General features: G+C 39.4%; 1 protein-coding gene across 8 annotated transcripts in view; it reads right to left on the bottom strand.

Moving 5' to 3' along the window:
- PTPRA (protein tyrosine phosphatase receptor type A) overlaps positions 1-27,100 on the bottom strand; it is a 162,296-nt gene that overhangs the window by 70,062 nt on the left and 65,134 nt on the right. For 7 of the 8 annotated variants that reach the window (XM_045445114.1, XM_045445113.1, XM_045445115.1 and 4 more), the window contains 2 exons: positions 5,497-5,575; positions 4,592-4,933 (listed from right to left, as the gene is read on the bottom strand). In XM_045445114.1, coding sequence (XP_045301070.1) covers positions 4,592-4,933; positions 5,497-5,575 — 421 coding nt within the window. Of the gene's footprint in view, positions 1-4,591; positions 4,934-5,496; positions 5,576-21,478; positions 21,565-27,100 lie in introns of those variants that run through there. The other variant, XM_045445117.1, reaches the window with a different exon arrangement.

Here is a 27,100-nt window from a genome sequence, read left to right as displayed (position 1 = left end):
TATTGGGACAAGTCATTAACCATTTGGGGAAAAAACAGATCCATAGTTCACACTTCACATCAGAATAAATTTTAGATCAAAGATTTATGCACACACCTGCATGCACACAAATGTACATATACAAAAGAAAGAAACCATAACTCTAGGAGAAAACATAAGGAGAACTATTTTGTAATACTGGAGTAAGGAAAGCCTTCCTATATATGATCTAATACCTAGAAAATATTTAGTTAAAATAAACTGACAAATTTTTTAATTAAAAAAATTTGAAATTGCTTATGATAGCTTCTGCAATGCAGAAAAGCTAGATGAGCAACTGGGGAAAAATATTTGCAACTTTATCACAGGTACACAAAGTTTCCCTAACATTTAATACAATTTTTTAAATGGTTGTTTAGTTTTGAGAGAGAGAGCGTGTATGCGCGCAAGCAGGCGAGGGACAGAGAGAGAGGGAGACATAGAATCCAAAGCAGGCTCCAGGCTCCAAGCTGTCAGCAGAGAGCCCGAAGCAGGGCTCGAACCCACGAACCGCGAGATAATGACCTGAGTGGAAGTCTGACTGTTAACTGACTGAGCCACCCAGGTGCCCCAGGGTTTCCCTAACATTAAAGAGCTTCTATAAATGAGTCAGAAAAGCCTAACATTCTAATAAGAAAAACGGGCAAAGGATACCAACAGAGTTCTTAGAGAAAGAAATACAAGTGATCTTTCCAAATATGGAAAGATGCTCAACCTCACTCAGTGAAATGCAAATTAAAGCTACACTTGAGATGCTAATTTTCACCTGTTAGACTGGCACAGATCCAAAAGTTTGATAATTTACGGCACTAAAGACAGCAAAGGAAAACAGGCACTCTTACATACTATTTATAGGAATAAATTTCCCAACAGAGGAAAATCTGGCAATATCCACCAATTTACAAATGGACACTTAAAATAATTTATCCTACCAATATTCTCGTGTATGCTTGAAATGACAAATTGTACTGTTTCTAAGAGTACTCTGAAAACAATCTTAACGAACACTGATAGGGAAGACAGATAAATATGTTAAGGTATATCCATACAATGAAGCAGTTCTTTACTGTAATATAGAACAAGCATGACAGGCTAATGGAAAAAAGCAATGTGCAGAAATGTACACAATCCATATGTGTATAATTTGTGTTATAAACACAAGAAAAAGGAATATATACATACTTGCTTATTTTAAAAAGGAAAAGAACAGAGATTCAAAGCAAAGATCAATGGGAGAGAAAAATGTAAAAGATTAAAGAATTAATCTAGGATATGTCTAATATCTAAATAATAGGAATTTTAGAAGAAGAAAACAGAGAAAATGGACAATGGAAGAAAATTTCCAAATATAAGAAAAATCTCCCGAACTGAAGAACCAAAAATTTCCAGAATCAAAGAACCAAGGCTCCAAAAACCCTATCAAGCACCCAACATAATGAATGAAAAAGATACACATCAGGACACATTTCTGTAAAATTTCAGGACATGAGTGATAAAGGAAAGATCTTCCCAAAACACACAAAGTGTGATTAAGAATCAGGATAGCAGTAGACTCCTCCATGCCTGGAAATTAGGAGTCAGGGCAATGTTTTAGACATTCTGGAGAAAACAAACACATCCTCAAATTCTATATGCAGCCCTATAGCCATTTTTAGACACGTAAGGTCTCACGCAATGTACCTCCCTTGGACCTCTTTCTCAGGAGGCTACTGGAAGATATGTTCTACCCAATGATGGAGTAATCCAACAAAGATGTCAATATAGAAGCCAGGTAACAAAGGAATTCACAAAATAAAAGAGAAGGGAAATCCCAGACCAACACCTAGGCAGCAGCCCTGACGATCAAGCCCAGATTTGAGTAAGACAATGGAGGACGCAGGAGGAAAATCTGTAGGAAAAAACAAAAAACAAAAAACAGATTACCTGACAGATCTGACTTTGTTGAAACTGTATCGAGAGTCTATGGAAAGTATGAGAAGAACTGGCTGGCAATAGGCAAAAAGAAAACTAAAACAGAAACATAAGGCAATTATAAAATCCAGGAAAAAAACTGTACAAGAAAAATGATCACATTACACCTATAGCTCAGCAGGGAATAACATCACAGTTATAGTAAGATAAAGCATTAAATACTGATTTAACCAAAAATTATTAAGTAACGATTATGGGAGGACTGGTAAGAGGGTAGTGATGAGAAGGATGTGGGGTTCAGACTGTGACATCCTGATGTACCATAAAGGTTTCCTTGAGTTTTACTCATCTTGAAAAAGTCACCAGTGAAATGTAGCCTCAGTCTCTCCTGAGACATGAAATATGTTAACTGTATAATAACTGGTTTCTTAGCTGTGGCATAATTTGGACCTAAGGCAGATTATGGAAAATTCGTTTCCTTAACAGCAGAGTGGAAAGACCACAAGAGTGAGAAATAGGCCTAACTTGCTACCTGCTGGCTCTGAGATCTAAGACAAATCATTTAACCTCTATAGTCTTACATTAAAGCATCTATGAAAAGGAGAGAATTATCCAGTCATCTCACAGAACAGTTAAATGAAGACAGTGCAGAACAGAAGTGAGGAACACAGGCTGCAGAGTCAGCCAGGCATGGGTTACTGGCTCACCTTTCCCACGAATTCAGTTCATACGAGTTATTTCATGCGTTATTTCGTCTTCCCTCCCTAAGCAACAGCCATAACTCACAGCAAGAAATATATTTTACACTGTTACTCAGTATGTGCTTCTGTATAACTGAAATTAAAGTTTCACAAAATAATACACATTACATAAAAAGAACAGAAAATGGAACAGGACCATCCACTTAAAAAACAAAGAAACAAATCACTCAGGATGGCCCACTTAAAATGATGTCATGAATTGGTCACGACCTTTACTTTGAAAAACACTCCTGGAGTTAGTTTCATCACTGTAAAACTCCTTCACCTGCAAAACAGAAAACAGAACCTACCTCATGGGATTCATAGGATACCTCCGTAAAACTCTTAGTACAATGCCTACCGCTTAAAAATAGTGCCTCCCGTGTGCAGGTGTGCACTGTAAATGCTTTCCCTGTATCAACTCATTTAATCCTACTAGTTCCTGAGCGAGGGAAGTATTATTACTATCACTTGTTCTCATTTTACAGATGAAGGAACTAAGGTACAGAGGTGAAATAAACCTGCCTATGGTCACACAGCCAGTGTACAGCAGAGATGGGATCCAAACTCAGGGAGCGTGGCTCAGCAGACTGCTCATAACTGCAAGTGCTGCATAGCCTTTATAGTGGAAAACAAGGGATTAAAGCAGGCAAGTGCAGGGTCTGGGTTACACCGTCTAGCTAAAAAATGTCATGTGTAGTTAACCGAATGAGATTCAATTCAGCAAATACTTTCTGAATGCTCTCCATGAGCCAGACGTGATTCTAATCTAGGGGCCCTCACTATCTAACAGGGAGGAAATATGAACCAAAGGAGTGAGACCACAGAAAAGGGAACAACGGGGCGCCTGAGTGGCTCGGTTGGGTAAGAGTCTGACTCTTGATTTCAGTTCAAGCCACATGTTGGGCTGCACATTGGACATGGAGCCTACTTTAAAAAAAAAAAAAAAAAAAAAAAAAAAGGCACCTGGATGGCTCAGTCGGTTAAGCATCTGACCCTTGATTTCGGCTCAGACCATGATCTCATGGTTTGTGAGTTCGAGCCCCACAGTGGGCTCTGCACACACAGTGCAGAGACTGCTTGGAATTCTCTGTCTCCTTCTCTCCCTGTCCCTCCCCAGCTCTGTCTCTTTTCTCTCTCTCCCTCAAAAATAAACATTCAAACAAAACAAAACAAAACAGAGGGAACAGTGATTTTTGCTAGGAAAGGAATGACAGTTACACAGCTGTCGGGGGACAATCTCCTTTACTTTTCACAGAAGCCATCTGAGGGACCCCTTCTCTTTTATAGACCAGGACCCTGACTGAGGCTCAAAGGGGTCAGAAACTTGCCCTACCCTACCTGGTTTTGGACTCAAGGCTGATTCTATTTCTGGTGCCACTTGCAAATCAACTAGTGATGAACTGAAGGAAAGAAGTGGGCAGGGCTGACACCCTGAGCAAACTGGCACTGCAACTTAACTGTTTCCTGAGCTCCTCTAACTCCACCCCTAGCCTGTGTATTCCTATCCCATATCTGTTATGCACGTCCAGACCCATTCGCCTTCCCATGATCTCCAAGGGTCCCTTCTGTTCAAGGCTAATCCTGTCACGCAGCTTCTGCACCCTTTCATCTTTAGCTTCTCGCATTATCAATTAGCTCCCCTTTCTCTTGTATTTTCAAACTTTTTCCTCCACCTTTGACACTTAAGCCTCCCTGGTCTAACAGGAATGTCAGGCAAAGCAGGATAGCCTCCGGAATATGTCTTCTTTCCTCTTAACTCTATGTTAGCCAGATATTCCTAAGAATTCTCTATATCTGCTAACATTAGTTTGCAATGTTTATTATTTCAAGAAATCTTATGGCTAGAAAACACAAAACAATAAAATGGTGAGTAACTTCAAAGAGAAAAAGAAAAAACAAACAGAAACCATCTCTAGTACCTGAAGGAGGGAAAGTTTCTGGGGTGGTTGCCGCGGTGCTGGAGTTCCCCTCCCAAGGTTCTGTGCTGGCATCTGTGAGCTGGTTATCTGGAAGCCACGTTCCATTCGGTGAAATTGTAGTGACTACAGAATCCGTGCTTGCTGTTCTTGTGGTCCCATTGTCAGAGTCTGAAGAATTGACAGTGGTTACATAGGTGGGTCCCAGTGTTAGATTTGGGCTGAATGTTGGCGCCACAGACAGAGAAGTTACTGAAGAAGCAGGACTTGAAGTTTTGGTCTCTTCTTTAACTGATGCTGTTGTTGATGTTTTCATAGATCTTGTAACGCTTACTGAAGGTGAAACTATAAACACACACACACACACACACACACACACACACACACACACAAAAGAAAGAAAACAACCCATGAAGAATGTGATAGCTTGAAGTTATAAGGCACAAAGCAGCAAGCCTTAATAAACTCTTAAACACCAGGAGGCCAAAGAAAGACCTCTCCCTCTCTCTCTCTCCCCAACCCCTCCCCACCCCACACACACTTTTATCTAATGGTGGACCCTTTCTAGCACCTCCAAAGGACTACTGTTTAAGGGAAGAAGAAAACTGGATTCATTACTTATTTCCTCAGAATCAGTATACAGGAATCTTAAGTAGCAACATTTTTAAAAAAATTTTTCAGGAATGAACATATAATCTACTTATTTAAAGTAGTATATTGTATATAGAGCAATGTTGAGCATTCACTATGACTCAGATTTCCAAAGATATTTACTTTATACCATCACTTTAAAGTAAAACTTTAGTATTTTTTCTTTCTTTAATATCACCTAGGTCTCCAATTTTAAGTGATTAAATGTGACAGCAAAATTCCATTTTGAATGCCAGCTTTATTAAATGACAACTTACCTGTGGTTGCATTGTTGGCACCTACACGTATCAGACTACTGCCAAGCAGAACAAGAATGAACCAGGAATCCATGCTGGCCTAGAAAACAGACAGCCATGTTAGATAAGGCCCTATATTATTGTTAACCATGTCCAAAATACTCACCAAAGGAGTATGTGGAGTAAAATCTTCCCAGCAATAAAATGTGCACATAGGATCAATGATCTTTTGGGAGTCTGATATGCACATTTCCCCCCAAATCCAACCACTTAATTGAATTATTATATCAATACAAATAATACTTAATAAGAACCTACTTTTTAAAGCGTGATTCTCAACCTTGACTGCACTTCAGAATCACCCAAAGAACTTTAAAAAATTCCCATAGCAGACTGCATCTCCGGGGGTAAGAGCCAGGCAGCAGTCCCGTGAAAAGCTCCCCTCGTGCTTGCCATGTGCAACTTTAGCATGTTCAGCATGAGAAGTTTGGAGAAGGTAGGGTGACTGTATGAATGTGATGCCCTTTGAAACATACCTTATACAACTGTTCCCAACCTTTATTTCATCACAAACCGCATCAGAGGGCTGTGGCACATTCTTACTGGTAATAGTGGCTCATTGGTCCATTCGGATTTTTGTGCCCTTCAGTGAACTAGGTACTAGGGAAAGAACCAGGGAGCAATGCACTCATACATCCCATCTTCAGGAGCCTCACAGCCTGGTGGTAACTAAATATGGTCGTGATGCTCAAGGGAAGCAAGGGGTACTTTCCAAGAGGTACATGAGAACCTCTGAGGAAGGGTGGGGAGATGGAGGTGATTCGTACACATCTCAGGAGTTTGACTCTGGTACCAGCAACATGCCTAGTAGGGAAATGGGGTTAGTAATGCCCTCCCCAAGGTGCAGCCATACAAGATTGATCACTTCTCCACTATTCCCACCTGACCATAATCTAAAATTGGGAAAGCATACAATTTCCTACAAAAGGGTTAGAAAACAAACTGGAAGGCTGATTACTATATATGTGTACATGTCTATTCTTGATAGGAAATGGTTTGGGGGAAAAATAACTATGTATTTAGGGGGAGAAGGTTAGACTGTCACCTCATTCCAAATACCAAAAATAAAATCCAGATGGGTAGAAGAATTAAATGCTTAAAAACACATTTTTTTTTTTTTTTGAGAGAGAGAGAGGGCACAAGTGAGTAAGAGGCAGAGAGAGGGAGAGAGAGAATCCCACGAGAGGCAAAGAAAGAAGGGGAGGGAGAGAGAGAAGTGGGACTCACTCGTGGTAGGGCTTGAGCTTGCCCAATGCGGGACTTGAACGCATGAACCATGAGATATGACCTGAGCGGAAGTCAGATACTTACCAACTGAGCCACTCAGGTGCCCTAAAAACACATTTTAAAAGGAAAGAAATGAATATTTATGTGAGCTCAGAATGAGGAAAGATTTTCTAACGTAAGAAACCACAAAGGTAAACAGGCATATCTGATGATAGAAAAAATAAAAGCTACTAAATGTAAAAGAAATCAATCATAAATATGTTCATGAACAGGGAGACTCGATATTGTTAAGATGTCAGTTCTTTCCAAAAAAAATTTAAAGAAAAAAAAAGGGGGCGCCTGGGTGGCGCAGTTGGTTAAGCGTCCGACTTCAGCCAGGTCACGATCTCGCAGTCCGTGAGTTCGAGCCCCGCGTCGGGCTCTGGGGTGATGGCTCAGAGCCTGGAGCCTGTTTCCGATTCTGTGTCTCCCTCTCTCTCTCTGCCCCTCCCCCGTTCATGCTCTGTCTCTCTCTGTCCCAAAAATAAATAAACGTTGGAAAAAAAAAAAAAATTAAAAAAAAAAAAAAAAGATGTCAGTTCTTTCCAACTTGGTCTACAGACTCAATGCAATCTCAATGAAAATCCTAGCAAGTTATTTCATGGGTTTTGACAAACTAATTCTAAAGATTATACAGACAGGCAAAAGACTGAGAAGAGCTAACTCAATATTGAAGAGGAGCAAACTTGGAGGGCTAACACTACCAGACTCAAGACTTAGCATAAAGCAACAGTAATCAAGACAGTGTGTTGGGAATGCAAGCTGGTGCAGCCACTCTGAAAAACAGTATGGAGGTTCCTCAAAAAATTCAAAATAGAACCACCCTACAACCCAGCAAATTTGCACTACTAGGTATCTATCTATCCAAGGGATACAGGTGTGCTATTTTGAAGGGACATATGCACCCCAATGTTTATAGCAGCACTATTAACAATAGCCAAAGTATGGAAAGAGCCCAAATGTCCATCGATGGATGAATGGATAAAGAAGATGTGGTATATATATACAATGGATTATTACTCGACAATCAAACAGAATGAAATCTTGCCATTTGCAACTACGTGGATGGAACTACAGGGTATTAGGCTAAGCTAAATTAGAGAAAGACAAAAATCATATGACTTCACTCATATGATCACTTTAAGACATAAAACAGATGAACATAAGGGAAGGGAAACAAAAATAATATAAAAACAGGGAGGGGGACAAAACAGAAGAGACTCATAAATATGGAGAACAAACTGAGGGTTACTGGAGGGGGTGTGGGAGGAGGGAGGGGCTAAATGGGTAAGGGGCACTAAGGAACCTACTCCTGAAATCACTGTTGCACTATATGCTAACTAATTTGGATGTAAATTAAAAAAATTAAATTAAAAAAAAGTGTGGGATTGGTGAAAGAATAGAAAAATAGAGCAATATAACAGAAGAGAGAGCCCAAATACAGACCCACGTAAATATAGTCAACTGACCTCTGACAAAGGAGCAATGGCAATACAATGGAGCGAAGATAGTCTTTTCAATAAATTGTGCTAGAACAACTGGGCATACATACACAAGAAAAAAATGTGGACACAGACCTTATACTTTCACAAAAACTTATTCTCACAGACCTAAATGTAAACACAAATTATAAAACTCTTAGAAGATAACATATGAGAAAATCAAATGACCTTGGGTATGGTGAGACTCTTTAGATATAACACTAAAGGCACGATCTATGAAAGAAATAATCAATAACCTGGACTTCATTCAAATTAAAAGCTTCTGCTCTGTGAAAGACAATCTCAAGAGAAAAAGAAGACAAGCCACAGGCTGGGAGAAAATATTTGCAAAAGGCACATCTGATAAGGGACTGTTACCCAAAATTTATAGGAACTCTTAAAAATGAACAACTAAGAACATAAACCAATTAAAACATGGGCCAAAGGCCTTATTAGACACCTCAATGAAGAAGATAGAGAGATTGCAAATAAACATATGAAAAGATATTCAATAACATGTGTCATTAAGGAATTGCAAATTAAAACAATGAGACACCACATCTATCAGAATGGCCAAAATCCACAGTACGGACAACAGCAAATACTGGTGAGCCTGTGGAGCAACAGGAAGTCTCATACATTGTTGGCAGAAATGCTAAGTGGTACAGCCACTCTGGAAGACAGTTTAGTGGTTTCTTACAAAACTAAACCTTCTCCATAGGATCCAGCAATTGTGCTCCTTGTTATTTACCCAAGCAAGTTTAAAACTATGTCCACACAAAAATCTGCACACAGATGTTTACAACAGCTTTATTCTTTTTAAAAAAAATTTTTTTAATGTTTATTTTTGAGAGAGAGAGAGACAGAGTATGAGTGGGGGAGGGGCAGAGAGCGAGGAAGACAGAATCTGAAGCAGGCTCCAGGCTCTGAGCTGTAAGCACAGAGACCGACATGGGGCTTGAACTCACAAACTGTGAGATCATGACCTGAGCTGAAGTTGGACACTCAACCGACTGAGCCACTGAAGTGCCCCATAAAGCCCCAGCTTTATTCTTAATTGCCAAAACTGGAAGCAACCAAGATGCCCTTCAGTAGGTGAATGGATAAGTAAACTGGACTCCATCCAGACAATGGAATATTATGCAGCACTAGAAGGTTATGAGCTATCAAAGCACAAAGAGACATGAAGGAACTTTAAATGCATATTAGTAGGTGAAAGAAAGCAATTTGGAAAAGCTACATACTGTATGATTCCAACTATAGGACATAATTCTTAAAAAGGCAAGGCCCTGGAGACAGTAAAAAGATTAGTGGCTGTGGAGCTAGGAAGGAGGGAGGGAATGAAAAGGCAGAGCACAGAGGATTTCAAGTAAAACTATTCTGTATAATAACACAATGGTAAATACATGTCATTATATATTTGTCCAAACCTACAGAATGCACAACACCAAGTAAATCCTAATGTAAACAAGATGGTAACGATGTGTCAATGCAGATTCATTTGCTGTAATAAACGTACCATGTGGTGCAGGATGACGAGCGTGGGAGGTTGTGCATGAATGGGGGCAGGGAGTATTGGGAAACTCTAATTTCTGCTCAATTTTACCATGAACCCAAAACTACTCTAAAAAATAAAGTCTATTTTTTTAAGGGAAATAAACTAGGAAAATTGCCACCAATAAGACAAAGCGTTAAAATAAGAAGTCCTATCAATATGGAAAACACGAAGACCTCAATTTTGAAAACCCTAAAAATCCTAAACAGATAATTTACAGAAGAGAAAAACAGCTAAGAAAATACATGAAAAAGTGCTAACCATCCCCATTAATCAAAGGAATATAATAACGAGATAATAGTTCTACCTTCCAAATCAGAAATGATCAATTATATGAAGTATTCAATGCTAGCAAGAGTCTCATGAAAAGGAATCAGACACTGGTCGGAATGGCCATTAGCCTGTAACAACAAATGCCTTCCCAGAAAGATTATACAAGGATCTTAAACGTGTCCATATTGTTCTGTGACCCACTTCCAAGGCTCTATTCTAAGTAAAAGTAAATTATCTGAAACTCAGGTGAAAATGATACAGAGATATTCATTAAATGGAAAAGTAGAAACAATCCAAATATCCAACAGCAGGGAAAATAGGAAAAAGCTGAAATAAGTACTATGTTGCTGCTATTCAAGATGATACACTGTTACAATTCAAAGAATTTAAGAAAATGGAACACGACCTTCATTTTTTAAGCTTAAAAAAACAGATCAGAACTGAATATACCATATGATCTTAACTAGATTCATGTATGTGTATGAAAGTATATGCATGAAAGTAAAACTGGAAGGGAAAATCTATAAACATTTAGCATGGCACTTTATGATTTTTATTTTCTTCTTTGTATTGTACTTACCGGGTTCACTATCAGCATAGATATCCTGTACCCCTCTCTCTGCCCCTCTACTTGCACGCAAGTGCACGCATGCTCTAACATAAATAAAAATTAAAAAAATAACCAACCAAATTAACTTAAAAAGAAATCAGATTTCACTACAGAGCATGAATATATGAATCAAAAAGAAGGAAACTGCAGAAGAAAGACAGTACTTCATGTGAAAGGCTGCAAGGGAAAAGAAGTGCACAGTGAATGGCAAGTTGGAGAGGATCTGTGCGTGTAAACTAGGCCGTGAGAGGTATGTTAATGCAAAAAGATCCATGTCGGTAACAAGGTGTAGCTATAGACCACAACCAGGAAAACCACAGCCGAGGCCTCATTCTTCTCAGAGAGAGACTTTATAATATATTATAAATTTATATTATAAAGTCTCTCTGGCAAATTCCTGTGACTTCCTGCCTCCCAGACTAAACTGCATGCATACCTGTGCTTGCTTACTTCCTTCCTCTTCCGGTCTCCAAATCTATTCCAAGTATCCCAGAGCTACATGTCACCAAGGAGAGTTGAGGTTTCCTCACACAAGGATCTCATAGGCAAACCATTCTTCCTAGAACCTGTTCTAATGGTCCCCATTCTTGAGGGCTTTTTTGCCTAATAATTTGCTAGCACTCCCTTATCACCGAAGAGACTGCAATGTGGCTCACAATTTTCTTCCCATCCCCCAGTCCTGATATTCTCCTGGAAGATGGTTCAACATCCTCACAGATGACAGCCACCACAATTCACATCCGGGCCAGCCTATGAATTACTGGACTTCCTCAACTCCAAGAACCTTACATCTCTACTCCACTTGGGCCAGCCTTGACAATGGTTCTGTCATCACCAGGAAAAACTCAGACTGAGGCTTACCTTCTCACTCTCCACCACACTCTCTATTCCTTACAGTTCCTTCTCTTTTATGTCTACACCTGTTCTCTGACCTCACCTAGGCTTCCGGTCCCTTGAACCTCTCTCTAATTTTCTATCTAGTATTTCTGTCCTGTCTATTTCCTTCTCTACCCAAGAAAGCTTGGTGTCAATTCCATCACTACCTTGCTAACATCCTAAATTCTTTTGCTACCCCTGTTCTATTCTACTTACATAGGGAAAAACAAAAACAGTCCAATCCTAAACTAATCCAACCAACAGCCCCACATTTGGGACTGCCAAATGCTGCTTAAGAAAACCAAACAAGCCATAAGGCTGATACTACTTCTGCTTCGATGGAACTCCAAACAATTTCTGCAATGTTTCTATATTTCCCTCCTCAGCTCTCTCCAATTCTCCATAGCAGTGATTTCAAAGAACCTCCTCTCCTCTCCAACCACCTCCTCCCACACTCTTGGCTGTTGGCTTTGCCTTCACTTGAGAAAATAGAAGCCACTGGACTGCATGACACCCTTAACTCCCAGTCAACATATTTACACATTTCCTCCTCATCTACAGTTCCTCCTAAAAATCTCAATTCATTAGGAATCCTGTCCTGTAGATCCCCTACCACCACCTCCACGCTTTAACTTATAACAAACAGCATTTAGACATAAGAATTTAAAGGAAAGGGAGAACTCTTTTGACTCTACATCAATCCTTCAGCTAGCATTCTCTCTACTCTACTTTGCAGCCAAATTTCTAGGAAGAGTTGTCTCCATGGCAATCTGGCTTCTTTTTCCACCATTCCACTAAAACAACTACTTCTATATTTTTAAAGAATGAGCTCTTCAAAAATATTTCCAACTCATTCACAAAGGTCTTATTTCCCTAATATATAAAGGATTCCTACATATTAATAAAAGGGAACCACCAATCCAAAAGAAAAATGGGCAAAGATATGAAACTGACAATTCACAGAAAAGGAAACCGTTCTCTTATATATATAAAAAAATGCTTACACTCAACTCATGATTAGAGAAAGCCAAATTAAGGCTACACCATGATATCAGTGTTTGCTTATCAGATAGGCAAATATAAAAAACTTAACAACAATGTACTGGGGCAAAGATTTGAGAAAAAAGGTACTCTCATATGATTGTAAATATTTAGCAGAATTGCAAAAGCACAATCCCTTTGACATAATTCCAATTGAGAATTTTACAGAGATATATATATACCCATACTTTAAAAATGCCCTATGTACAAGGATATTCAATGCAGCACTGTTTGCAATAGAAAAATATTGGAAATAACCTGAATGTTTATCAGCAGGAGAGGGAAATATGATTAAATAAATGATGACCTATTCATAAAATGGAATACTATGAAGCCTGTTAAACAGAATGAGGCGGCTCTCTGGAGATCATTTTATTTCAATATACAGGACACCTTTTGGTTTTGAACAGAATGAGGAGGCTCTCTGGAGATCATTTTATTTCAGTATACAGGACACCTTTTGGCTATCTTAAAAATAAACTTTGCAAAAATTAAATTAAAATTCATGGGGGAGGGGAACCATTGGTATTTCTCTCTCCCTCCCCTGCCCCTCTCATTCTCTCTCACATACACACACAACCTCTTTGTTGTTAAATCCCTCAACCTCCTTCTATCATATCTGATTTACTGACACCCCATACGCTCTCAAATTTATCTCTTCCCCACACCTCTCTCTCCGAATTGATTTTAAAAGCTGGTTCTATGATGAAGGTCTAGCCTTTGATGAATACAGATACAGATGAATGGTTACGAATACAGATGAATGGTTAAGTAGTTTGAATCCAAAGGAAATATGTACTATGAAATGTCAGACGGAAACCAGAACTGCCAGCTGTAGTCTGCACAATGCCAGGAACCCAGTGCACACATTCTAATAGTAGGAATGGTTTTGCCTTTCACAGAATGGTTTTTAGGATGGGCTACTATTTGTGAAATTTTTATTTTATTTTTAAATGTTTATTTTGAGAGAGAGCAAGTACACACACACATACAGGCATGCACAAGTGGAGGAGGGGCAGAGAGAGAGGTAGAGAGAGAATCCTAAGCAGGCTCCATGCTGTCGTCGCAGAGCCCAACACAGGACTTTATCTCACAAATCGTGAGATCATGACCTGAGCTGAAATCAAGAGTTGGACGGACACTTAACCGACAGAGCCACCCAGGTGCCCTGTATTTTCATTTTATTTAAAAATTAGTTTGTATGACAGCTTCAGGTACCCCTGCAGGTACCAGCTTCTTATAAAACCAAATATATACCTACTTCGTGATCCAGTAATTCCATTCCTATACATTTACCCAAGAGAAATATAAACATATGAGCACAAAAAGACTAGTACAGGGGCGCCTGGGTGGCGCAGTCGGTTAAGCGTCCGACTTCAGCCAGGTCACGATCTCGCGGTCCGTGAGTTCGAGCCCCGCGTCTGGGCTCTGGGCTGATGGCTCAGAGCCTGGAGCCTGTTTCCAATTCTGTGTCTCCCTCTCTCTCTGCCCCTCCCCCGTTCATGCTCTGTCTCTCTCTGTCCCAAAAATAAATAAACTTTGGAAAAAAAAAAAAAAAAAAAGACTAGTACAAGAATATTCACAATAACAGAAAACTGAAAACAATCCAGGTAACCATCAATAAGAAATTATATAAACAGTGGTATGTTCTTACAATGGAATATTACTCAGCAATGACAGGAAAGAATTACTGATATGACAACATGAATGAATCTAAAATACATCATGCTGAGTGAAAAAAGCCTTACATAAAAGAGCATATAACATATGATTCCATACATGTGAAGTTCTAGAACAAGCAAAACTAATCTATAGTGGAGGGGCGCCTGGCTGGCTCAGTCAGTAAAGCATGTGACTCTTGATCTTGGGATCGTGAGTTTGAGCCCCACAATTAGGCAGAGAGATGACTAAAAAAATAAATAATTGAAATTAAAAGAAAATTTAAAATAAAAGATTAAAAAACTAACTTATGGTGGGAAAAAAATCAGAACAATGTTTGCCTATGAAAGAGATGAAAGATTTACTGGAAAAAAAATATAAGTGTATCTTCCTGGACAAGAGAAAAACTGTTTTCTTTTTAAAATTTAAATCCAAGTTAGTTAACTTACAGTACAATAATGGTTTCAGGGGTAGGAATTAGTGATTCAACCACTTACATAGAACACGCAGTGCTCATCCCAACAAGTGTCCTCTTTAATGCCCATCACCCATTTAGCCCATCCCCCCACCCAATACCCCTCCAGCAACCCTCAGTTTGTTCTCTGTATTTAAGAGTCTCTAATGGTTTGCCTCCATTTCTGTTTTTATCTGATTTTTCCTTCCCTCTCCCTATGTTTATCTGGTGAGTTTCTTAAATTCCACACGTAAGTGAAATCATAGGACTTCTCTTTCTCTGATGGACTTATTTTGCTTAGCATGATACTCTGTATTTTGATAGGGAAATACATTTGTACATTTGCACATAAATTTCACCTCTGAAGACAATTCCACCCATAAACAAATATAAATGATATGCATGCTTAAGTATTTGGGAAGAAGTATCCTGATATAAGCAATTTACTTTGAAATACATTAAAAACAATATGAATGATGAATGAATATGAATGAACAGAGGAATGGCAGATAGATGGACAAATAATTTGATAAAACAAGTATAATAAAATGTTCATTGTTGGGTCTATGTGGTGGGGGTGGGTAAAAAATGGTCTCAATTTTTCTCTATATTTGAACATTTTTATAATAAAAGACTGATAAAATAACCGGATCAGAGAGAAATGGCATTTTATGGTACTGAATTTTATAATCCTGGGACACAGTATTCTCCCCACTTATTATTTTTTTTAATGTTTACATATTTTGAGAGAGGGGGAAAGACAGAGAGAGAGGGTGTGTGGGGCAGGAGCAGAGACAGAGAGAGGGAGAGAGACAATCTCAAGCAGGCTCTATGCTCAGCACGGAGCCTGACACGACCATGAAATAATGACCTTAGCTGAAATCAAGTCGGACACTCAACCAACTAAGCCACCCTGGTGCCCCTCCATTTACTTTTTCAGAAAATGTTCTTCAAGGTGTTACTGTATTTACTCATTTTTTTTGTCCTATTCATGTCTTCTTGCATTAATTCCTGATTATATTACGCTGCCACTGTGAAAGGAATCTTTTAATTTTGGCTTTATTGAGGTATAATTGATATATAAAATTATGAGATATTTAAAGTATATATTATGGGAATGGCATCCAAATCAGCCAGGAGGAGGTCAAACTTTCACTCTTCACAGATGACATGATATTCTATATGGAAAACCCAAAAGATTCCACCAAAAAACTGCTAGAGCTGATTCAAGAATTCAGCAAAGTTGCAGGATATAAAATCAATGCACAGAAATCGGTTGCATTCCTATACACCAACAATGAAGCAACAGAAAGAGAAATCAAGGAATCGATCCCATTTACAATTACACCAAAAACCATAAAATACTTAGGAATAAATCTAATCAAAGAGGTAAGAAATCTATACACTGAAAACTATAGAAAGCTTATGAAAGAAATTGAAGACACAAAAAAATGGAAAAAGATTCCATGCTCCTGGATAGGAAGAACAAATATTGTTAAAATGTCGATACTACCCAAAGCAATCTACATATTCAATGCAATCCCTATCAAAGTAACATCAGCATTCTTCACAGAGCTAGAACAAATAATACTAAAATTTGTATGGAACCAGAAAAGACCCCGAGTAGCCAAAACGATCTTGAAAAAGAAAACCAAAGCAGGAGGCATCACAATCCCAGACTTCAAGCTACACTACAAAGCTATAATCATCAAGACAGTATGGTACTGGCACAAAAACAGACACTCAGATCAATGGAACAGAATAGAGAACCCAGAAATGGACCTACAAATGTATGGCCAACTAATCTTTGACAAAGCAGGAAAGAATATCCAATGGAATAAAGACAGTCTCTTCAGCAAGTGGTGCTGGGAAAACCGGACAGCAACATGCAGAAGAATGAACCTGGACCATTTTTTTTACACCCTACACAAAAATAAACTCAAAATGGATGAAAGACCTAAATGAAAGACAGGAAACCATCAAAATCCTCCAGGAGAAAGCAGGCAAAAACCTCTTTGATCTTGGCCACAGCAACTTCTTAGTCAACATGTCTCCGGAGGCAAGGGAAACAAAAGCAAAAATGAACTATTGGGACCTCATCAGATAAAAAGCTTCTGCACGGTGAAGGAGACAATCAACAAAACTAAAAGGCAATCGATGGAATGGGAGAAGATATTTGCAAATGACAGATAAAGGGTTCATTTCTAAAATCTACAAAGAACTTACCTAACTCAACACCCAAAAAACAAATAATCCAGTGAAGAAATGGACAGAAGACATGAATAGACACTTCTCCAAAGAAGACATCCAGATGGCCAACCAACACATGAAAACATGCTCAACATCACTCAGCATCAGGGAAATAACAAATCAAAACCACAATGAGATACCACCTTACACCTGTCAGAATGGCTAACATTAACAACTCAGGCAACAACAGATGTTGGCGAGGATGCGGAGAAAGAGGACCTCGTTTGCACTGCTGGTGGGAATGCAAACTGGTGCAGCCACTCTGGAAAACAGTATGGAGATTCCTCAAAAAATTAAAAAGAGATCTACCCTACGACCCAGCAATTGCACTACTAGGCATTTATCCAAGGGATACATGCCTTGTTAAGGAAGAGTTAGCTGTATATGATTTCTTCCGCTATCCCACATATCATTTTTGATTAGACAAGACTAGCCGAATAAAGACAGAATTACATATTTCTGGAAAGGCAAAATAAGGAAGAAACTCAAATCTATACCTTGTTCATTTTTCAAAAAGCACTTGTGAACCATAATCCTTTGGTTAACTGTGAGTTACAGAATAACTGAGCAGGGAGGCTTTGGGAGATGAGTCATGAACTCTGGGCAGTTCCCTAATTTATTAGACACAATGGCACACACATTCTGTTTTCTCTCCTACTCTACCACACCCAGAAAAAGGGCGAATATACAGTCCTTATTTCATTACAAAAGCATTTCTTAGTTAAAAAAAAAAAAATCAGTTCCATTGCACATACATTAGAGTGTTGGAAAGTTTAACATTCAAATAACAGAGGAAAACCAAGATGCCACTGGCAATACTTAAAAGCCCTAGGATATATGACAAAGAAGTTCTGAAAAATTATAACTATCGTTTTCCTGATATCTGAGGGTCTAACAACATTTTCTAAATGTTCTTAAAATCTGAATTCAGTGTAGATCTGAGACATTCTCTAGGGATACATGTGGAGGCTGTACACTCAGTGGTGGGGACAGTGGGCAGTGTCCACTAACTGTTAAATCACTCACACTTGCCGTCCTGTCTCAAAGCCCCATCTGCACTGAGCACTTTTTATGCCTCCTCTCACTTAATCCTCCCCAACCCTATGACGCTGATAAAGGCGTTACTGCAACTTACTGTGTTGTGCACCTTTGGAAGCAGGGGTATTTCCCTTGAACTACGGAAATCTTGGATTTTAACTTTATAAGCAAGCGATTATAGATGCTTACATGCATTTCAGGGGTAAATTATTTGAAATATACAACCTGTTATCATTACAGTCATACTGAGTATCCGCTAGAGAATGATTCCTTTGGCTTCAGGCCAAAAAGAAATAGTTCTTGATCAGACATACACTCCCTGTCAGTGGACCCTGAGAGGTCCTGAGAGACATGCCATCTTCATTTAAGAGGAAGAAGGGCGAAAACTGGTGGTAATAGTAAGGAGAACATGCCCCCTTCCTGAGCTAGTTGTGGACAAGTGATTCAATTCTAGCCAAGAAATTATAAGCTATAGTGTATGATGAGATTTCTAGGAAGGTGGTTTTAAAAGGAAGTTTTTTTCTCCTGTCCTCTCTCCTATAATGTGGAATTTCGATGTGATGATTAGAGCCCCAGCAGCCATTATGGACCCTGCAGTGACACAAAATAGCAGAATAGAGAGTTAGAAAGAAACTGAGTTCTCCGATGACACTGACCAACGGGCCATACCAGTCCTGCTTACTTTCAGATTTCATATATATGAGAAAGAAAGAAACCTATTTTACTTCCTGATATATACAACCAACCCCAATCCTGATACATACAGCTAGTTATAAGGAATAAGAAGACCAACTCTTAAATGTTATGACTTGTGATCACCTAGGATGGGAATGATAAAGTACTCTGGAATGTATTTTTCTCAGCCCCTTTGCCAGCAAGTACCATGCTGCCTTCACTTGCTAGAGAAAAAATGTTTCAGGAATCAATATTGTGAAGCCCCCACTAGCAAAGGAGAGTTTGACCAATCTGCCCAGAGTGTAGACTTTGGTTGTGATAGCTTCTATTAAGAGTACACCTATTCAAAGTTATGCATTCAATATTCAATACATTAGTACTGATAAAATATGATGAAGCATCAGGTACAAATTATCTCAATATTTGGCATTTTATCTCAGTTAAATCTCACAGCAACTCTACCAGTTACATACTCTTCTTACCTCTCATTTTGCAGCTAAAGAAATTGAGAGACGATCACATAGCTGTAAATTGTGGAAGCAGAATTCAAGTCCAGGACTATCTGACTTCTCTTTACAAATCTTATCACCATTTGACCCTTTAAAAATGTAAAGACTAATAGAGAAACAGATAAATCTTTCTAATACCAACGAAAACTAATTGATGATTATTTCCATTTTATAGATTTCTAAGTAATGGGGCAGTGACTGACTTAAATGTGTTCACATTAATCAATCACTGATTTTCAGATATTCAATATAGATGACCGTTCAAGTACTAGCCTTGATTTTAAGTAAACTCACCTTTTTCACAGAGATGAAGCTCTCTGTGAGAAAAATATGTATTCAACTCTCAGCCCTGCTGAGGATGTCTCCCAGGTGTGGGAGAAACAAAGAAGTGGCAGCTAAGAATGTCAAACTCTGCCTGGGCCTTCTCCTAGAGCTGTTCAGGTTCTTGATTTGGGCTGGGTGGGGTGGAGGTGGGGGGGAGGGTGGGTAGCCCCTTTCTCTCCGCCCCTCCCCAACTCAGGCTGTGTCTCTGTCTCTCTCTCAAAAACAAATAAACGTTAATTTTTTTTTTTTAAAGGGGTGCCTGGGTGAATCAGTTGGTTAAGCGTCCGACTTCAGCTCAGGTCAGGATCTCCCAGTTTGTGGGTTCGAGCCTTGCATTGGGCTCTGGGCTGACAGCTCAGAGCCTGGAGCTTGCTTCAGATTCTGGGTCTCCCTTTCTCTCCACCCCTCCCCAACTCATGCTGTGTCTCTCTCTCTCTCTCTTTCTCTCTCAAAAATAAATAAACGTTAAGAAAGAAAAAAAATTTTTTGGAAAAAAAAAAAAGCACCTAGAAGGAGGTTTCAATTCCTTCAGCTAACAGTTCATTCAATCAACATTATATCATTTATTAAGAACAAAAACTACTTTTACAACTACAATGCATGGTTGCCTGATAGGTGCTTAGCACTAGTACTAGGCATTCTATATACTTTAATCAATGTAATTCTCAAAATGAGTTACATACTGTTCTTCCACTCTAGAGATGAAGAATCTAAAGATCACAGGTTAAGGAATTTCTTCAAGGCCACATACCTAATGAGCGGCTATTAGGATTCAAACTCAGGGCATTTAAAACTCCAAAGCTCACGTCCTTGCCTTCACACTTTACCTAACATTGGAAATACCAGAAAGATTAGATAAAACATTGTCGTCCATATAGTTCCCTAGCCAGCTGTGAGGCACCAATAAACTATTTCTTCAAACCCTGAATCATCACCTGCCATAAATAATGCTAGCTGATTAACATTAAGGTGAGGTGGTGAAACTGCAGAACCAGAAGGAATTTTCAGAGGAGGTAATTCTTGAACTGAACTTAGGAGGATAAAGAGTAAGTAGTGAGCCAAGAGAATGGCAGAAACAGTCTTTCAAGCGAGAGGACTTGGAGGCCTGAACAAGCCTATCTGGTTCCAGGAATGGCAAAGAGCTGGGTGAGGGCATCCAGCAGGACCTCAATAAACATGCGTTAAATGAGTATGAAAATGACAGACACGAAACACTGGGGTCTGTGAGGATGTGTGGAGGTAACGCAGGTGGTGAGGTAACAGGAAGCAGTGATCAGATCAGACAGGGGCTTCCAGGCCACAATAAGAAGTTCTGATCTTGCATGGAACACACTCAAGACCCACCAAAGGCTTTAAGCACAGGGAGACTGACTGGAACAATTTGATTTTAGAAACCACGACAGCAGGAATGAGGGTCAACTGGGGTGGTTTGAGGTTAGAAGGCGGCTCTGAACAAAGGTTTCAGAAGTCACCTAGCCAACAAATCAGGAGGACCTCAGGGCAGGGCAGGAATATCTAGAGGAATCTGATAAGAGAATTTACAGGGCGTGACACTGTGATTTATAAGAAATATATACAAATGTACAGACTTGTTGAATCTCAATGTTGTACACTTGAAACTAATGTAACATTGTGTTATATATTTGATCTTTATTCACAGCTCCTGGCTCACAGCTCCCAAAACCCTTAAAATGTCCTGAGAGACAGACAGGGACAAGGGGAGCATCTTTTGTTATATTTGGTCTCTTGCCCTCAGTTCCCAAAAATGTTCAGAGCCATAAAGATGAAATGTGTGTTTCACTATTTATAATAAACCTATTCACCACAACTGGGTTTATATTAATGAAGGTGACTTTTGCAAAGCACCTAAGAATGGAGACTGGTTATCATGGGAACCAACCATGAATAGAAGATTTGAACTTTCAGTCCCACCTGGGTTTCCTGGGAAGAGGGGCTACAGGTTGAATTAATCACCAATGACCAACAAGTTAATCAATTGTGCCCATGTAATGAAGTCTCTATAAAAACCAAAAAAGAAGGGGGTTCAGAAAGCTTCCAAACTGGGAAACTAGAACACTTCCATTTGCCACTGTGCCAAGCCCCAAGTTCCACAAAGACAGAAGCCCCTTGTTTAGGACCTCGCCTATGTATCTCTTCATCTGGCTGTTGATTTGTATCCTTTAATATCTTTTGTAATAAATAAAAAATCTAGTGAGTAAACAGGTTTTCCTAAGTTCTGTGAGCTCTTACAGCAAATTAATCGAACCCAAGGAGATAGTCCTGGGAACCTTTGATTTATAGCCAGTTGGTCAGAAGTACAGGTAAGAACCTGGACTTGCAGCTGGCCTCCTGAGTTGGAGGGGGTTACTGGAACCACCAATTTGTAGACAGCCAGTCATCTGAAGTAGAGGGAGGTCTTGTGGGATTGAGCCCCTTACCTGTGGAATCTGATTCTATCTCCAAGTAGACAGTGTCAGAATGCATTTGAGTTCTTGAACACACTGGTGTCCAAGAATTGCTTGTTGGTGTGGCAAAGCCTACACACACACACACACACACACACACACACACGTTGGAACTGGGTCCAGGAAGCCTTTCATGGGGGTAGAACTGAAGACTTAACAATGAGATGCCAGAGGTAAGGAAGGCCCAGCTATCTCACTTAGGTGAGTCATAATGCTATAAACAGGAGGATGACCACTTTGGGGACACGGCATACCACGGGGAAGGTGATAAAGCTTAGTTCTGAACACGGAGAATGTACATCACACACCTATGTGGGGCAGGGGTGCAGGGTATGAGGGTAGGAGAAGGGGCAGAATGGCAGACAAGCAATGACAGAGCAGCTGCCACGGAAGTCAGGCAGTAGCCAAAGAAAGGAAGAAGACAGCTGTAAGAGTGACAAAAGCAGCAATGGGAGAGCCAGGCCAAGAGACATCTGACAGGAGCAGGAGGCAGGAGTAGGTGGGTGTGGGTGAGTAGAAAACTGATACATGCCATTAAGAGAGGGTGGGGTGGGAACAGCACACTGAATACTTGCCATGGAGCTAAAACAGCTTGAAAAACCGCCAAGGGCTTGTGAAGCAGTCCTAGAACACCAGAAATCAACTTGCATTACTACAGGTCTTCTCTCGAGAAAGGCAATGTGGTAGAGAGGTCCAAAATAAAAGGAAGAGGAGCCCCCTGCCCCCACTAAAACTAGTAAAAGTCTGAGGCCCTGAAGAGATGCTCACTTCCATACATGAAATGGAGGACTACCAAAGCTATAAAACAGATGGTTAAATTCTACTGCCTTTAAGTTATACCTAAGGCAAGATTCAGTTTGGGGCCTGGAGAGAAATAAGCCTGGAGGCAAGGAGGTCAATCAGATTACTTCCACAAACAAACAGACAGTTTGGTATACATTTATATTGCAGTTAAGACAAAGAACAATATGGGAAAATATCTGCTGTTTAAATACACTGGAATAAATTACTGGATATATGAAACCAAAGTATAGTATAGGTTACATGTGTAAAATAAAAAATAAAAACAAACCAGGGCAACTTTGAAAAAGAATAAAATGGGAGCAATCCATTTACCCAGTGTTAAGGCTCAGTAAACAGCTACCATAACTAAGACAGTGTGAGATTAGCAAAGGGATAAATGTACAGACCTGTGAAATAAAACAGAACTAGAAACAAATCCACACAAATATACTCAAATAATTTTTTGACAAGGGTGCAAAAGTGGCAGGAGGACAACCTTTTCAACAAATGGTTCTAGGAAAACTGGATACTGTCTCCACATGCAAAAGAGTGAAGTTGGCTCCCTACTTTACACCATATACAAAAATTAACTCAAAATGGATCAAAGACCTAAACATAAAGGTTAACACCGTAAAACTCTTAGAAGAAAACATACGGGGAAACGCTTCAAGGACCTGGATTTGGCAATGATTTTTTAAATATGATGCTAGAAGTACAGTTCAACAAAATGAAAAAATAGGTAAGTTGGACTTCATCAAAATTAAAAATGTCTGTGTATCAACGGTCACTACTAACAGAATAAAAAGGAAACCAACAGATGGGAGAAAATGTGTGGAAATCACCTGATAAGGGATTGAAATCAGAATATATAAAGAATTCCTACAACTCAAAAACCGAAAAAGTCAACCTGATTTAAAAATGCGCAGGGGCTCCTGGGTGGCTCAGTAGGTTGAGTGTCCAACTCCTGATCTCGGCTCAGGTCATCATCTCGCTGTGTGATCAAACCCCCACGTTAGGCTCTGCGCTGACAGCACCACCTGCTTGGGATTCTCCCTCTCTTTCTCTCTCTGCCCCTACTCTACCCTGCTGGTGTGTGTGTGTGTGTGTGTGTGTGTGTGTGTGTGTGTGTGTGTGTGTGTGTGCGCGCGCGCGTGCGTGCGCTCTCTCTCTCTCAAAATAAATAAATAAATGTAAAAAAAAAAAAACTTCAAAAAAAATGAGCAAAGGACTTGAACAGACACTTCTCCAGGGAAGACAGACAAATGGCCAATAAGCATATGAAAAGATGCTCAAATCACTAATCATTAAGGAAATGCAAATCAAAACTGAGACACAACTTAATACCCACTAGAATGGCTATTAAAAGAAAGAATTAGAGGGAGGAAGGGAGAGAGAGAGGAAGGAAGGAAGGAAGGAAGGAAGGAAGGAAGGAAGGAAGGAAGGGGAAAATTACAAGGATGTGGAGAAATCCAGACCCTGTGCACAGTCAGTGGGAATGTAAAATCGTGCAGTCACTGCAGAAAACAGTAAGGTGATTACTCAAAAAATTAACCATAGAATTACCATATGACAGACCAATTCCACTTCTGAGTATACAGCCAAAAGAACTGAAAGCAGGGACTCACACAGGTTTTTGTACACCAATGTTTATGGCAGCATTATTCACAATAGCCAAAAGGTAGAAGCAACCTAACCACCAAGGGAAGAACAGATAAACAAGATGTGGTATATACATACACTGGAGTATTATTCAGCTTTAAAAAGTAAGTTCTAATACATGCTACTACATGGATGACCCTTGAAGACATCATACTAAATGAAACAAACCAGTTGCAAAAGAACAAATATTGTATGATTTCATTTACATTAAGAACACAGAGTAATCAAATTCATAGACAGAAGGTAGAATAGTGGTAACCAGGGGTTGTGGGGTGGTGGGGGGAGAATGTGAAGAGTTGTTCAACGGGTATAGAGTTTCAGTTTTGCAGGATGAAAAGTTTTAGAGATGGACAGTGATCATAGCTATCCAATAATGAAGAAACTTAATGCCATACTGTAGACTTAAAAATGGTTAAAATGGTAAATTTTTTTATATAGACAGCAGTCAGAAAACAAGGATCCCAAAAAAATAATGGGAAAAAAATCTGAACATTTTCACCAAAGAAGATTTATGTGAGGCAAACAAGCACATGAAAGATGCTACAAATCATTAATCATTATGGAAATGCAGAGTAAAACACAAAATACCACACTCAAGTGGCTAAAATTAAAAGATTTTTAATACCCAGTATGGTCAAGGATATGGAGAAGTCACAACTTTCACATGTTGCTCACGGGAATGTAAAATAATATAACCCCTTTGACAAAATCATTTGTCAGTTTCTTAAAAAAGTTAAACATAAACCTACCATACAATCCAGCCATTCCACTCTTGGGTATTTATCCAAGAGGAATGTATGTCCATACAAAAGCTTGTTGTACATTAATGTTAACAGAAGCTTTATTTGTAATAGCTGACTGGAAACAACCCAAAATTCCATCAGTAGATCAAGGGATAAATAAATTTTGTTATACCCATATAATAGAACACTCAGCAATAAAAACGAATGTTTTTATTCATTCACAACACGAATGAATCTCAAAATAATTATGCTAAGAAACAAGACAAAAGAGAGCATTACTTGTTTTAAAACATAGGTTTTATTATTATTCAGTTATGAGACCAAAAAATCAGATGACTGCCACTGAAAAGACAGTTTGCTATTCACAATTCCCAAGAGGAGGTGGCATGCCATGCCACACAGGGGCCACAAGGGAAGCACTAGGTTGGTTAGAAGGCAGGGGGAGTGAGGGGCAAATACCAGTAAGAAAACTTTATACTGTGGTTTCAGCAGGAAGATACAGGCAGAGGCAAGGCAAACAGGTTTGGGATTAGCTAATCTGAATAATAACAGTGGGCTCTGGGGTTTAAAGGCTATCCCTAATTGCCTAGCTCCTGGTTGGGGGTGAAATCAGGCAGATAGTGACCCAGAGTGTGAAAGCCCTAAAAAGGAGGTGGTTGGGGTATGGGCTCTGGATTGGTTGGTTTGCATATGAAAGGCACACCAGCAAGTGAGTTGTTTATCATCTCTAGAAATTGCTTAACCCTGAGAGGGGCAGTCTTTCCAGGGTGAGTAAGGCCCCAGAGGTCAAAGCATCAGAAACACATAGTTAGTACAATAATGCATGATTTCACTTATATAAAACCCTAGCAAATACAAACTAATTTATAGCAACAGAAAATAGATCGGTAGGGGCGCCTGGGTGGCGCAGTCAGTTAAGCGTCCGACTTCAGCCAGGTCACGATCTCGCGGTCCGTGAGTTCGAGCCCCGCGTCGGGCTCTGGGCTGATGGCTCAGAGCCTGGAGCCTGTTTCTGATTCTGTGTCTCCCTCTCTCTCTGCCCCTCCCCCATTCATGCTCTGTCTCTCTCTGTCCCAAAAATAAATAAACGTTGAAAAAAAAAAAAAAAGAAAAAAAGAAAATAGATCGGTACTTGCTTGGGGACAAAGGTGTAGGCACCAGCATGAGGGAAGGATTATAAAGGTACACAAGAAAAATTGGGGGGATGACAGATATGTTCATATTCTCTTGACTGTCGTGATAGTTTCACCACACACACATGTCAAAACTTAATAAACTTTATACTTTAAATGTGTATACAGTTTTATTTTATATAAATTATAAAGTTGTTTAAAATTATAGGGACCATCTGGGGTGCCTGGGTGGCTCAGTTGGTTGGGTGACTGACTTCGGCTCAGGTCATGATCTCGCAGTTTGTGAGCTCGAGCCCCGCGTTGGGCTCTGTGCTGATTGCTCAGAGCCTGGAGCCTGCTTCGGATTCTACCTCTCTCTACCCCTCCCCTGCTCACACTCTCTGTCTCTCAATAATAAATAAACGTTAAAAAAATTTTTTTAATTGTAGGGACAATGACAAATGTAATAACACAAAATATATACAATAAAAATTAAACAAGCCTCAAGGATAGTTCCTTGACAAATCAACAAAAGATAAAAAGAGAAGGCACAAATATTATAAGTAAAAAAAACTACAAATATAGCAGATGAAAACTGAGACTATTATCAACAACTATTATCAACAACAACAAACAAATAATTTTGAAAACGTAAAACAGACAAATCTCTAGAAAGAAAGAGCTTAAAAATCAGCTCAGAAAAAAATAAAAAAACGGAACATTCTTATAAATATTAAAGAATTTGAACCAAAGTTAAAAATTTTCTCACAAAGAAAGCACTAGGCCAAGATG

This window comes from Leopardus geoffroyi, chromosome A3, assembly GCF_018350155.1.
Source record: "Leopardus geoffroyi isolate Oge1 chromosome A3, O.geoffroyi_Oge1_pat1.0, whole genome shotgun sequence".
Lineage (NCBI taxonomy): Eukaryota > Metazoa > Chordata > Mammalia > Carnivora > Felidae > Leopardus > Leopardus geoffroyi.
This window is presented reverse-complemented; position numbering and strand designations above follow the sequence as displayed.